Source organism: Bos grunniens, chromosome 9, assembly GCF_055505025.1.
Source record: "Bos grunniens cultivar Pamir isolate PY7600 chromosome 9, Bosgru_T2T1.0, whole genome shotgun sequence".
Lineage (NCBI taxonomy): Eukaryota > Metazoa > Chordata > Mammalia > Artiodactyla > Bovidae > Bos > Bos grunniens.
Window position 1 is genome coordinate 82,907,890 of NC_141173.1, and position 14,380 is coordinate 82,922,269.

Here is a 14,380-nt window from a genome sequence, read left to right on the forward strand (position 1 = left end):
ATAAACTCTTGCAGTGGGTTTTATAATCTCTGGTGGCCTTTGCAGTTTTCAAAGGACCCCTAGAGATTCTGATTCTGACATGAGCCCTTTACTCAACTAGCCCAAGCTCCATAGAAAATTGGAGATTGAGTGGTTTACCCCAAAGCATATATCTAGTAAATAGCAGAGGTGGTAAAATTAGGTGGTTTCCTTCTGAGAACAGTGTACAAATGGTAGTAAAAGTAACTTAGCCTATGTCCTGTAGTGTGCATACAGACTCCTGGGCCTCTAATTTTAGTGACTTTTTTTGCCTTATGGTATTATGATAAATGATGTGAAATTCCTTGAAAATAAGTAAAAGATTCTTGTAGTATTTTGTAGTGTCCAGTGTACCTTTTCTAGACATTTTAAAAAAAGAATGAAATGAGTGATGTGGAGAACTGATACCTTTGAGCTATGCTCTGTTAGAAATATCATATGAACTTATATTAGTTTCAAAAATAAGACTATAATATAAATACTGTGATTGTGATTTTAAAATGTGTATTTATTATAATAACATGAAGATAATTTGGACTTCTGTACACAGAATTTAGTTTTCTGTGTATTCACTATTTTTAGTAGTTGGTTATGATCATGGTAAGAAAATATGACACCAGATATTTGTGAATTTAAAAAATCCCCCAGGACATTTATTATTAAAGTGCACATTTGCATCCTATAAATAAAATTAATTTCCTAGTATTTCACCAAATTAGGGAAAATCTTTTAAGCCACTGTATTTGTGGTGATTTGTTGTTACAGTAGCAATGACCTGCTAATAGCCAGCATTAAAGAAACTGTGGGAATGAGATACCATAGGTTTGGAAGGTGTCTGTACCCGGTTCTGAAAGGGAAGTAGAAATTAACCAGGCGGAAAGGGAAAAGTCAGTGGGAGGAGGGAGGAGTAAAGAAGGATATTTAAAGTAAAAAATAAAGCTCTAAATGTGAAATAGCAACCACTTTGAGGGTTAGTCATTGGTTCATTTTTGTAGGTAGATAAAGCATGAGGCTTGGAGTGATTAAATAATCTTAGGAGAAGTAAGCAAGGCTCAGACCATGGAAAACCTAGGTGCCAAGTGGACTTTATGATGAAAATTATGTGGGAGGAGGTGGGCACTGCCCTAGCTTTTACAGCTAGTTAGTGGTGGAGCCATATCTGCCTTGATTCAAAACCTGTATTCTTTTTACTGTCAGTTCAGTTCAGTTCTTTTTGCTTTAGTAACCGACAAAGTAGATGTCTCTTAACCATTGCCTAAAAGTTATTTTGCAGCAATTTCCTACAAAGTGAATATTTTTAAAGGACAATCTCTTTTTCCACTGATGACTAGTAGATAATTTGACAGTTATATAGTAAATGCCCTAGTTTCTGAATTCAGAATGTTCTGCTGGTTACCAGAGTGTGCTGCTGGTATTAATGCAGCTCAGTGGATCCAGTACTGTCTAAGGTCAAGTGCTTATGATCCTCTTACCTCCCTTTTCCTTTGAAGCATCATTTTATACTTTTCACCTCCCCTGCTAGGCTAGTCCTTCATGCTTGTTAAGTATATAAATGACTCTTATATAGAGACTCTCTGAGTTCACCCATGAGGTTCTTAGACGTTTGTGTCCTCTTCCTTCTTCCCTAGTCTGGGCATTCTTAGGATTTAATAGAGCTAATCTGTAATGATGTGATTTTTACATTAGCTGTTTGCCACATAACCTGTTATGTACATGTTATGTACATCTTTATTCTTAAGAATATAGGACACTTATTATGTAAAATGAAAGTGTTTGACTTCACTAAATTTTATAACTACTAAATTTTATGTGTTCTTAAAATAAGAATAGTCTGCTAAATTTATAATGACTAAATTTTGTATGAATGTTCTTAAAATTAGAATCATTTGCTCGTGGTTGATTACTTGTGCATGTGTACTCCTTTAATTCTGATACTTTTTTTGGTGCAGCCTTTGGCTATTCTTAGTATTTTTTTTTAGTTGATGTTTTAATAATTGAAAATATGGGCAGGGTTAGGTGGAAGACTAAACACCATCACCACCAACTACGCAAATTCTGGTGGATAACTTCTAAATATTAAAAAGAAATACATGCATATGATTAAAAATTCTTTAAAAATTGAAAGATTTATAATACAGTAATCCCCTCCAAACAAATGAGTTCTGTTCTGAGAGCATGTTCATAAGCCCAATTTGCTTGTTAATTCCAATGAAGTTAGTGTAGGTACCTAACTAACCCAATCAGCTATATAGTACTATATTGTAATAGGTTTAAAACACTTTCCCCACAAATAATACATAAAAAACAAGCAAACACAAAAAATAGACACTTTTAATTTTACTGTACAGTACCTTGAAAAGTTGAGTAGTCCCAGCTACATCACTGCCTCTTGTGTGCTTGTTTCCAGTCATTCTGGGCTTGAAATAAAGGTACCATACTACCGTACTCTACACAGCACTGTGCAGTAAAGTACATAAGAACAGCCACTTGTAGAGGATGCATGCACGCACATGCAAAGTATGCCAGGCATGTGAACTAGCTTTCATGACTAGACATGGAAATGCACATTTGCATCTTTGAAGGTTTGCAACCTGAGGTTCACGTGTAGGGGACTTACAGTGGTTCTCTCAGTACTCACCACAGCCCTCTCCCTAGGGGCAACATTTTTCCTCTCCTTGCTTGATCATGTTAATTCTATTTTTAATTTTTTGAGGACTTGCCATATTGTTTTCCATAGTGTCTGTATCGTCTTATCATTGAATTTTTAGAGAAGCAGATATTCAATGTTGACAGTATTATGTCTGTCTAAGCATCATTAACAGCCATGCACTGACATTTACTATAATTTTGTTTCTTTCTTTATTTTACCTGAAATTAATAACTGCCTTGTTTTTATATACTTAGTTTTCTTTGCACCTATTGCTAATTCTTCCCACATTTTCCATGGCCTGACAGTACAATTTCCTACAAGGTCAATCACATTAAGCAGTCTATCACTTCTAATAATTTTTCTTGCAGACATCTCTTCTGGAGACAGTTTTCAAAGCCTGGTGCACAGGCATTATCCTAGGGATTTTCTGTGTTTTCCTCATAGGATCTCATGGAGTTTTTTGTTTATTTGTTTTTGTCCTTTTTTTTTTTTCTGTTAGGATGTGAAGTTGATTTTAATGTCATACTAATGTAAAGAGAGTGCAGACCTCAACATATTTGACATGTGACACATAAGTTAAAATTACAGTACTTTTCACAAGCTTAACCTGTGTACCCATAATAACACCTGGGTTTGTCCACTTTTCAAGACTGTTTTGCTGGAGTATCTTCTTTGTTAATTTTGTCAAATTGAAACGAGAAACAGAGCAGTTGGTATGATGAAGACAGGCTTCATCTGATCCAATTTGAATATATAACCCTTTGTCTGAGATCTCCTTTCACCATTAACGTGAGAACCTGTTTGCTTCTCCATGTGTTGGTTTTCTTGTTTTTATGCTTCTTAATATATTGTCTTCTTTCTGGATTTACAAACTGAATATTCTAGAGGCCTTCACTCTGTAGCTTCTTGAAAAGTGGTATTTGGGAGGTAATTTTGAAGTCCTGTTATAAAAAGATTTTCATTATTTTATAAATGCTATTATAATGCTATAATAGTGACTTACCTGTAGCTCATATGGTAGAGAATATGCCTGCAATGCAGGAGACTTGTGTTTGATCCCTGTGTCAGGAAGATGCCCTGGAGAGAGAAGTGGCTACCCACTCCAGTATTCTTTCCTGGAGAATTCCATGGACAGAGGTGCCTGGTGAACTACAGTCCATGGCATCACTGAACAACTTACACAGAATGCTGTAATAAAGACTCTGAGAAATATGGAGGTGCAAAAGACTGCTTTTGCCTATTGTGTGTTTATGGAACTGGGAGGAAGACAAGAAATCTCTATGATATAGTTAAAGTAAAATGTAAGAGTGAGATAAGATCACAGTCTAAGGGTTTTTTCAGGATACATGTGATAAATTTCTGAAGAGGAGTTTTGACCTTTTATGAACTCTGGGCAAGGAAACCTAATTAGACTGAGATGTTTTGGAGGAAGTAGTCCTTAACCCTTAAAGGACTGGAAGGATTTTGATAGGTGAAGATAGTCAGAAGGACATATATTTTTTCAAATTAGTTTATTTATTTTAATTGGAGGCTAATTACTTTACAATATTATGGTGGTTTTTGCCATACATTGACATGAATCAGCCATGGGTATACATGGGTACCCCATCCTGAACCCCCTCTCTCATATCCCTCCCCATCCCATCCCTCAGGGTTGTCTCAGCGCACTGGCTTTGAGTGTTTCAATGCATCAAACTTGGACTGGTGATCTGTTTCACATATGGTAATATACATGTTTCAGTGCTATTCTCTCAAATCATCTCCTCCTCGCCTTCTCCCACAGAGTCCAAAAGTCTGTTCTTTATATCTGTGTCTCTTTTGCTGTCTTGCATATAGGGTCGTTTTTACCATCTTTCTAAATTCCATATATATGCGTTAATGTACTGTATTGGTGTTTTTCTTTCTGACTTACTTCACTCTGTTTAATAGGCTCCAGTTTCATCCACCCCATTAGAACTGATTCAAATATGTTCTTTTTAATAGCTGAGTAATATTCCATTGTGTATATGTAAAACCATAGCTTTCTTATCCATTTGTCTGCTGATGGACACCTAGGTTACTTCCACGTCTTAGCTATTGTAAACAGTGCTGCGATGAACATTGAGGTATACGTGTCTCTTTCAATTCTGGTTTCCTTGGTGTATATGCACAGGAGTGGGATTGCTGGGTCAGATGGCAGTTCTCTTTCCAGTTTTTTAAGGAATCTCCACACTGTTCTCCATAGTGGCTGTATTAGTTTGCATTCCCACCAACGGTGTAAGAGGGTTCCTTTTTCTCTGCATCCTCTCCAGCATTTATTGTTTGTAGACTTTTTGATAGCAGCCATTCTGACAGGCATGACATGGTACCTCATTGTGGTTTTGATTTGCATTTCTCTGATAATGAGTGATGTTGAGCATCTTTTCACGTGTTTGTTAGCCATCTGTATGTCTTTTTTGTAGAAATGTCTGTTTAGTTCTTTGGCCCATTTTTTGATTGGGCTGTTTATTTTTCTGGCATTGAGCTGCATGAGCTGCTGGTATATTTTTAAGATTAAGTCTTTGTCAGTTGCTTCATTTGCTATTATGTTCTCCCATTCTGAAGGCTGTCTTTTCACCTTGCATATAGTTTCCTTTCTTGTCCAAAAGTTTTTAAGTTTAATTAGTTTCCATTTGTTTATTTTTGCTTTTATTTCCATTATTCTGGGAGGTGAGTCATAGAGGATCCTGCTGTGATTTATGTCAGAAAGTGTTTTGCCTATGTTTTCTTCTAGGAGTTTTATAGTTTCTGGTCTTCCATTTAGATCTTTTAATCCATTTTGAGTTTATTTTTGTGTATGGTGTTAGAAAGTGTTCTAGTTTCATTCTTTTACAGGTGGTTGACCAGTTTTCCCAGCACCTCTTGTTAAAGAGATTATCTTTTCTCCATTGTATATTCTTGCCTCCTTTGTCAAAGATAAAGTGTCCATATGTGCATGGATTTATTTATCTCTGGGCTTTCTACTTTGTTCCATTGATCTATATTTCTGTCTTTGTGCCAGTACCATACTGTCTTGATGACTGTAGCTTTGTAGTATAGTCTGAAGTCAGGTAGGTTGATTCCTCCAGTTTCATTCTTCTTTCTCAAGATTGCTTTGGCTATTTGAAGTTTTATTCTATTTCCATACAGATTGTGAAATTATGTGTTCTAGTTCTATGAAAAATACCGTTGGTAGCTTGATAGGGATTGCATTGAATCTATAGATTGCTTTGGGTAGTATGCTCATTTTCACTATATTTATTCTTCCGATCCATGAACATGGTATAGTTTTCCATCTATTTGTGTCATCTTTGATTTCTTTCATCACTGCAGGAGGACATTTTTATGTGAGTATAAAATTTTTATGTGGACATGGTATTAAAAATATTCTAGAGGAAAAGGAATCTCCCACTTTTATTTGAATCATTGGAATGAAGTACTAGGTAAAGCTGGAAAAGTAAATTAGTGATAGATTATGGAGGATTATTATTGAGTTCCAGGAAAGCAATTTCAATTTGTTCTGTAGGCAGCCAAACACTGTTGGAGATTTTTCAAAAGTAAGTGTTGAGATGACGTTGATGACATTCCAAAATGTTGTGTAAATGGGATCACAGTATGTAGCTTTTATGTCTGGCGTCTTCCACTTAGCAAAATGCATTTGAGGTTCCACCCATGTTGTTGCATCCTTCTTTAGCATTTATATTTTTACTGCTCAGTAGTATTCCATTACATGCATATGCCCCAATTTATCTATTTATGGGTTGATGATATTTGAGTTATTGTCAGCTTTAGACCATTATGAATAAAGCTGCTATGAACATTTGCATTTAAATTTTGTGTGGACATGTGTTTTCATTTCTCTTGGGTAAATACTTGGGAATAGGATTCCTAGCTTGTATCTTTAAGTGCATGGCACTGCCAGACTTTTTCAGGATGGTTGTACCATTTTATACTCCTGCCATCAACTGTGAGAGTTGCAGTCGTTACACTTTGTAATGTTACCAGCCGTTGGTTTGGTCATTTTCTTAAAGCCATTCTAATATGTAGTGATAGCTCATTGTGGTTTGAGTTTACATTTTTCTGATGATTAATGATGCTGAGCATCTTTTCATGTGATTTTTTTTTTTGCTATCCATTTATCGTCTATGTTGATATGTCTATTTAAAATTTTCATCCATTTTTAAATGAATGCATTTATTGATATGTAAGAAAGATGCTTGTTTATTGTAAATTCAAAGAATGCAGAAAAGTTCTAATAGGAAATAAACCACACTAGAATCCAGCACCTGGAACTATTTTAATGTTAAGTTAGTGTTCCAGACCTTTCTCCCTCTATTTGTATATACAGATGGATGGATGATGGTGAATGGATGAATGAGTGGATGGACAGTTGGAAAAAATATGTACATAAGATCTTATTACATGTGCTGATTTTTAAATTGTGGTATAGTTTATGATAGTTTATGAAATTCACCCTTTTAAAGTGTACAACCCAGTGGCTTTTAGTATCTTTTCCCTGTTGTGCTTCATCACAACACTCTAAATTTCAGAACATTTAATCACTCCCCAAAGAAACCCACAACCATTAGCAAGTCAATCCCCGTTTTCTTTTACCTTCCAGTCCTACTCAACAACTAATATACTTTCTCCTTCTATGGATTTGGTCCTCTTAAAAATTTCATATACATGAAATCACAAAATATATGGCCTTTTACATCTGTTTTTTTCACTTGGCAGAATGCTTTCTAGGTCCATCCATATTGAGCATGTATCAGTATATCATTCCTTTTTATGATGCAATAATATTTCATGGATGAATATACTACATTTTGTTTAGCACATCCTCTCTCAATTGATGGATGTTTGGGTCAATTCTTTTATTTGACTCTTCTAAATAAGTAATGGTGCATTTGTGTACAAATTTTTGTGTGGATATGTATTTTCAGTTCTCTTGAGTTTAAATACTTAGGAGTGAACTTGTTGGTGTCCATTCGTAAATTAAGTTGTTTTCTTTTTATGGAGCTTTGAGATACATGAAGTTTTACAGATTGGATTTACAGGTGTGTGTATCTCTTACATCATGCAACTTCAAGATATATGCTTTAATTTCTGGTGTAGATTTAATGAATGCTTTATAAAAACTTGATTGTCTGATGTCTTATGAATATTATTATGTCAGCTTAAAGAACCAATTTGCATTGATCTGAAGTGTTTAAAATATATAAAGTAAGTCCTTTAAATAATTTGATTGTATCTTAACCATTTATTCAGATGTTACTTCTTTCTAGAATTCATTTAGTCACATGTATGAATATTTATTGATATTACCTTTTGAGTGTTGGTGGAAGTCACTCAGTCGTGTCCGACTCTTTGCTACCTCATGGACTATACAGTCCATGGAATTCTCCTGACCAGAATACTTAAGTGGGTAGCCCTTCCCTTCTCCAGGGGCTCTTCCCAACCTAGGTATCAAACTCAGGTCTCCCGCATTGCAGGTAGATTCTTTACCACCAGGGAAGAATAAAATGTATGGGGACTAACAATGTATAATTACAAGTTGTAAAATGTGATGATTATTTTATGATATGGATATGATTTTGTTAATATTTATATCTCTCACCCACTCCTTCCTCTCAAAATTTACATTACTATTAAGGATTATTCAAGACACACATAGAAACAGATCTAGTTACATTAGGTACTTAAGTAAAGGTTGCTTGGAGGCTGTGTGTTAATTTTTCTTTAGGGTGTGCTTGATGTGGCCTGTCACACTGTAAGTAATGGAGGTGTGCCTGTCATTTTGTTACTTGCAGCATTGCTGATAGACAGAGTGCCTTGGAGGCTGAGCTAAGGACAGTGCAAAGCTCTCGCAAGGATCTGGAGAACTTCCTAAAGTGGATACAAGAAGCAGAAACCACAGTTAATGTGCTTGCAGATGCCTCTCAGCGGGAGAATGCTCTTCAGGACACTGTCCTGGCCAGAGAACTCACACAGCAGATGCAGGCAAGTGCATGGGAAACTGTGCCTTCTATTTTAATTTTTTGCCATCCTGTTTTGATCCATCTACATGCAAAATTTATTACAGTTTAAAGGTGAGGCTATCACCTTATTCAGTTATGAAATCCATACTCCTCTGTGAATAATTGGTTTCCAGAAGTGAGGTCTATAAAATACTCTTAGTTGATCATTAAGGAAAAAAAACACCTTGTTTTATGGAAGTGATAATTATTTATTTAGACTTATAGGCTCATAACTATTCCATTTTCTGTCATCTTAAGCCCTATTACAGTTAGCCTTATTGAAACCTGATTTATCAGGGTATTTCCTTTTAATATGAAGTTGTTTCTTTTTTCATTTATTATAAATACTTAATATAAAAGCTGCAAAGGCCCTGTGGCTTGGTTTACAACTAAGAATATTAGGCTTGAAGGTATTGCTTTTATGTCTTAAGCTTGATAACTACAATTGTGAATGCAGTCTGAGGTTCAAATTTTCTTCCACATGAAATATGATAATACAAAATCTTTCCTTTAAAAGAAGTTTTGAGGAATCTTATGAAGCATGTCTGAATCTTTTTTCCTCCCCAAGTGCAGCTCTTCAGTGCCCTTGAATTTCCCATTTTCTTTGTGCAGAATGACCTATTCTTGCCAGTCACAGGCCTTCTCACTTAGAATTCGGTCTTAAACCAACTTCATTGGAGAAGTCTCCTTGTTTACCAGAGTTTTACATCTGATTACTTCTTTATGCCATGTCATTCTCACAACATTTTGACAGGTATTATTTCTGATGCTTGTGAACTCATGATCCATTGTCATCGGATGCCTGTCTCCTCCTCTCCTAGTTGATCATGTGGTTCTTCAAGGGCAGAGATCACGTTATTCCGTACTGTTGCCTATGCAGAACTCTGTGTGGAAATTCTAAGTAAATACTGACTGCTGCCCTTGGGCCCTAAAACATCATCATTACGAAATACAGTGTGATGACCTTTTTTGAATTCTTTCTTAGAAAATCTTTTCCCTCAAAATATCAGAATGTTAACAGATATTTGGGTCTGGATGAAGGGTCCAGAAACTTTCTTGGAACAATTCTAATTCTTACAAATTTTGTCTGTTTGAAATTATTATCATTAAAAAGTTATAAATATTTTAAAAAGACCCTTTTGGAATAGACTTATTAATAACTTATTCCCATGCATATTGACTATTAGAATGTTTGATGGTTGAATTCTCAAGATTAATTCAACAAAAATCTGTTTACTTACATTACTTACTATATTTTAGTCATTGATTCATTACATAATACCCTTGGGTCTTGATAATGAGAATGAGCAGGCAAATGTTGAAGATAAATCTGTTCTTTTTGTGTGTGTTTTGTCTTACCCTCTGGAGTCCTATGAGGTCACTATACATGTTAATTGATAAGATATTTAGCTATCATCTCATGTTTAGAGGGTTATGGAGAGCTCTGAATGTGGCTATATGCTAGAATATATTATTTTTTATGATTTAATGATAAGTCTGACCCAATAATGCTCACAGATACTCAATTTATATAATGATGTTAAACTCAAACATACGCAGGTTGTGCATTTGAGAAGGTAACCCTTTTAGACAATGAACAAAGGAGGCTTGAAGTGAACCTTGTTGATGAGCACCAGTAAAACACAAACCTATTTTGGAGTGTAATAATGTCTTTAAAAACATTTTATCCTGGGATATATTTTTACATAGCCAAAAACTCTTCTCAATATTTAATGAATTATTCAAACTGTGTAAAAAATACATATAAATAGAGATGTTTAAAATCTTTCTGAATAAAAATAACTAACACAGGACTACTTGTCTTATGGCAACCAGCATCAGGAAAAAGAGGTTACTGACTAAAGAGGTTACTGTTATACATTATAGCATGAATGGTAAATGCTTCTTGCAACTAGTTTAATGTCACTAAAATAATCTATTTTGTCTCATAAGAAATAATAAAGAGGGCTTTTATTAAAAGCTTATTAACATCTCTCTACCTAAAGATAAGCACATTCATTTATTTATGGTTTGAATGTTTCACATTATGGTAGTTTGCATGAGTTTTCACTCCCTTGCTTCTTTGTTAAATGCTCTTAATTTTAAAACATTCTCTTCACTTTATTAAAAAAAGAAAATTGATGGCTTTGCTTTTTGCTTTGCGTACCTTATAGGTAGATGAGTTTTAGACTTAGTACCGTTTTCTTGGAGAAGGAAATGGCAACCTACTCCAGTATTCTTGCCTGGAGAATCCGATGTACGGAGGAGCCTGGTGGGCTACAGTCCACAGGGTTGCAAAGAGTCAGACACGACTGAGTGACTTCACTCACTCACTCACTCACCATTTGCTTAGTATTTTTGATGCAATAGAATTTTAATTTTCCTTTGGATTTTTGTTTTAATGACTCTCCTTTTGTGTGAGTGAACAGGCAGTTAAAAATGAAAACTTATTTGGAAATGGAAATGGAAAGATTGTTGAAGAAAAAGAATGAGGAAAAGCACTTGGAATTATAAAACACATGTTCTGTTGGTGTGGTGATGGTGGTGGAGGACATGTGTGTACAAAACGATGGAGTAAGGACCTCGGCGAGCGTGTGCTCTGTGTACCAGGCTGTGTGTAGAACTGCTTACATGACACATTCTCTAGTTGTACTTGCTTTGTGTCTTAACACAGTGTGATGCAGGGCCATGGGAATATTTCATAAAGGTGAAGAAATTTATTCTGTATTTGGTTTAAGGTGAATTTGGGTAACTTTTGATAAAGCATAGTTTGGAAGCACATGGGAAGATGAAGATTAATTTCTGGGAGTATGCCATGATACATACCACTTCTGATAAGAATAAATGATCACTTGGATTTATGAATTTATGTTTCATTGCCCTGCTGCATGGCGGTTAGGTTTTTCTCCTCAGCAGAGAACTGTTGGCAAGAGAAAACCTGATCTTTTTGGAGACAAAAGCTCTTGGAGATCTGAGTGGTCCAGATCATAGAGAGTCTTGTATGACTTGCCAAGTATTTTGTATTTTAACCTGGTGGCAAAGAAGAGAAGTCTTTAAAGAATATTAAGCAAGAGAGTGATACAGTGGGACTTTATTTTGTAGGAATCTAACTGATGACTTTATGGAGAATGTGTTTGAATTGGGCAAGACTGACATGACAGCCAAACAGGATACTCCAGCCATCTGGTCAGGGATGAAAATGACTAGAAATGAGGCAGCATGGGTGGAGAGACCTAATGACTTGATAGTATGAATAGACTAAGGGTGGGAGAAGGGTTATTGACAGAGAAGACCGATAGGTGGTGTCAGAATCTGAGATTGGGGACGACAGGAAAAGAAAAAGTCAGGGAAGCAGTGCAAGTTAGTGCAGAGTATGATGCTAAGTTCCATTTGGACTGTGTGGAAATGCGGCATCTGAGGAATGTTCAGGAGGAGATGCCTGGCACACAGTTGTCACTGTGGGTCTATATTCAAATGAGAGAACTTGACCAAAGATGCACAAACTTTTTTTTTGCTTTTGAATGAAAGTCTATTATTGATTTCCCAGTTTGTCTATTAATTCAAATGCATTTACTCTTTAATTTTCCTGCCTGTATTCTTAGATATTATTATCATCACCTTAATTATATTTCAAAATATAAGCTTTAAATTTTATCAGTACCAATTAATTAACATGCTTTGATTCTTTCCTGAGTAAAATTCTGTTGCCCTGTTGCCTTTCTGGGGTTGCTGTTTTTACTCTCTAATAATATGTGCTTTGAGATAATTCTGTTTTTGTCTCCTGTGTTCTCTTTCAGCCTAATTTGTATCCTCTTTTCCATAGGCGTGGACTTTGGTTGTTTAGATCATTTCAGATCTTGTCTGTTACCCAGCTCTCTGGTATTTAGGCAGTATTACCTGTACTGTGGAAGCTTCACCTGTTGGTTTAGGGACAGGAATTACAACTTCATTTTTTATAACAGCTTTATTAACATTCCACATACCCTACAATCCTTCCATTTCATCCCTTTAAGTTGTACAATTGAATTGTTCTTACTGTATTCACAGAGCTGTGCAACCTTTATCATAATCAAATTAGAACATTTTCATCACCTCAAAAAGAAATCCTATACCTCTTGGCTGTCAATCCTCTGTTGCCAATTCTCTGACTGTCAAATAATTACTAATCTACTTCCTGTGTCTATATATTTGCCTAAAAAATTGCTAGTTTTAATCACCTCGTTCTTTGATGATCTCTTCCGAGTTGGGCTTTGTATAGATATTTTGATGTTGGTAGACTCTCCAGAAGGAGGCAGTATAGGTTCTCAGTATACAGCTGCCGGGAAAAAATAGACAAACAGAAACTCAAAAAAAACGCTGCTTGATAAACGCAACCCTCTAAGACCCACTTTAGGGCTTTAAATCATGCTAAAATGAAGGATTAAGAAGGCAGACAAAGTAAAAGATGAGAAACGAATATTTTTAAATGCTGCCTTTCTTTTAAAGAGTCATGACAATGATGCAGAAAGGTAAAAATGCAGACTTACCCAGGTTATTAATTTGAGCAGGACATAATGAGAAACGTCTGGCTTCTGTTTCTGGCTGTGCCCTTTAACCTGGTCATGGAATCATTCTGGGTTATTTTGCTTATTACCTAACAGTACTTTACGTCAGTTGATATTTACTGCGGTATTCAAAAGCTGAAGTATTTAGAAAATGCATCTGAAATATATACACACAAACATAAGACCTCAAAATTCTGTACTGGGTTCTTCTGTCTATGTGACATGTACATCATGTCTTCTAAAATTAAAACAGCTTTATGAAAAAAAAAAAACCAGCTTTATGGCAAATAAAACAAGATCATGAAGATACTAAGGGAAAATGTGGTAATCTGAGTGTTAGTAGTCAATTACAGACTTTGTTTTTTTTTTTTTTTTTTATTAACCTTACTGTGTAATTAGGGGAGTCTTAACCTGACATTAGAAATTTGATTTCTGATGGCTTTCCTCTTAGCTAAGCAGGCATCTGAGAGCCTATGGACGACTCTGCTTTTAGGGTATCTTAGGTAAAGTCCCCGGCATGTATTTTTTGTTTTGTTTCAGATGGTCTTGTTCTGAGACCTGCGTGGAGGGTATTTATTAACACTTAACGTCTGGGCTGATATCCTTAGAGTCAGGTCCCCTTCTGTTCTGCTCGAGATTTGTCATGGGCTCTATTCACTCATCCCATAGAACACAGCCAGAGCTGCATTTAGTCGGGTAGCGAACGCATCTCTCTTTAAAGTGAGAGAGTGAATGCCACTGGATCGCTTAATATAAACCTGCTACAAGGCATGCATCTTGGTGATGTGTTGAATCTCTGTTCCCTGGGGATATCTGCTTTGTATCTGCAGCTTTAATGTTTCACTTAATATCCTTTTTGGCTACTGAGCGCTCTCCTCTCCCAGCAGCAGGCAGCGTTTGGCTGCCCGACAACTTGCCTCATTGTCTGGCCGCGCTGGGCTGAGCAAGTCCTGGCTGTGTGCATCTGCTGGGGGCTTTCTGGGTGGCGTTTGTGTATGTTTTTTCAATTGAGAAGTTGAAGGAATACCAGCCTCCTTCTGCCTAGCACCTAAGTCCCCTGTATTTTTCAAATGCTTTCCTGGAAACGAGCATGCTCAGAGAACTGGCAAATCATTGTCCAGTGACCGGGAGGAAATGATCATTGCTCTTCA

General features: G+C 36.0%; 1 protein-coding gene across 16 annotated transcripts in view; it reads left to right on the forward strand.

Annotated features, from left to right (window-relative positions):
* UTRN (utrophin) overlaps positions 1–14,380 on the forward strand; it is a 556,162-nt gene that overhangs the window by 288,571 nt on the left and 253,211 nt on the right. For all 16 annotated transcript variants that reach the window (XM_086318195.1, XM_086318199.1, XM_086318196.1 and 13 more), the window contains one exon: positions 8,479–8,668. In XM_086318195.1, coding sequence (XP_086174321.1) covers positions 8,479–8,668 — 190 coding nt within the window. The remainder of the gene's footprint in view (positions 1–8,478; positions 8,669–14,380) is intronic.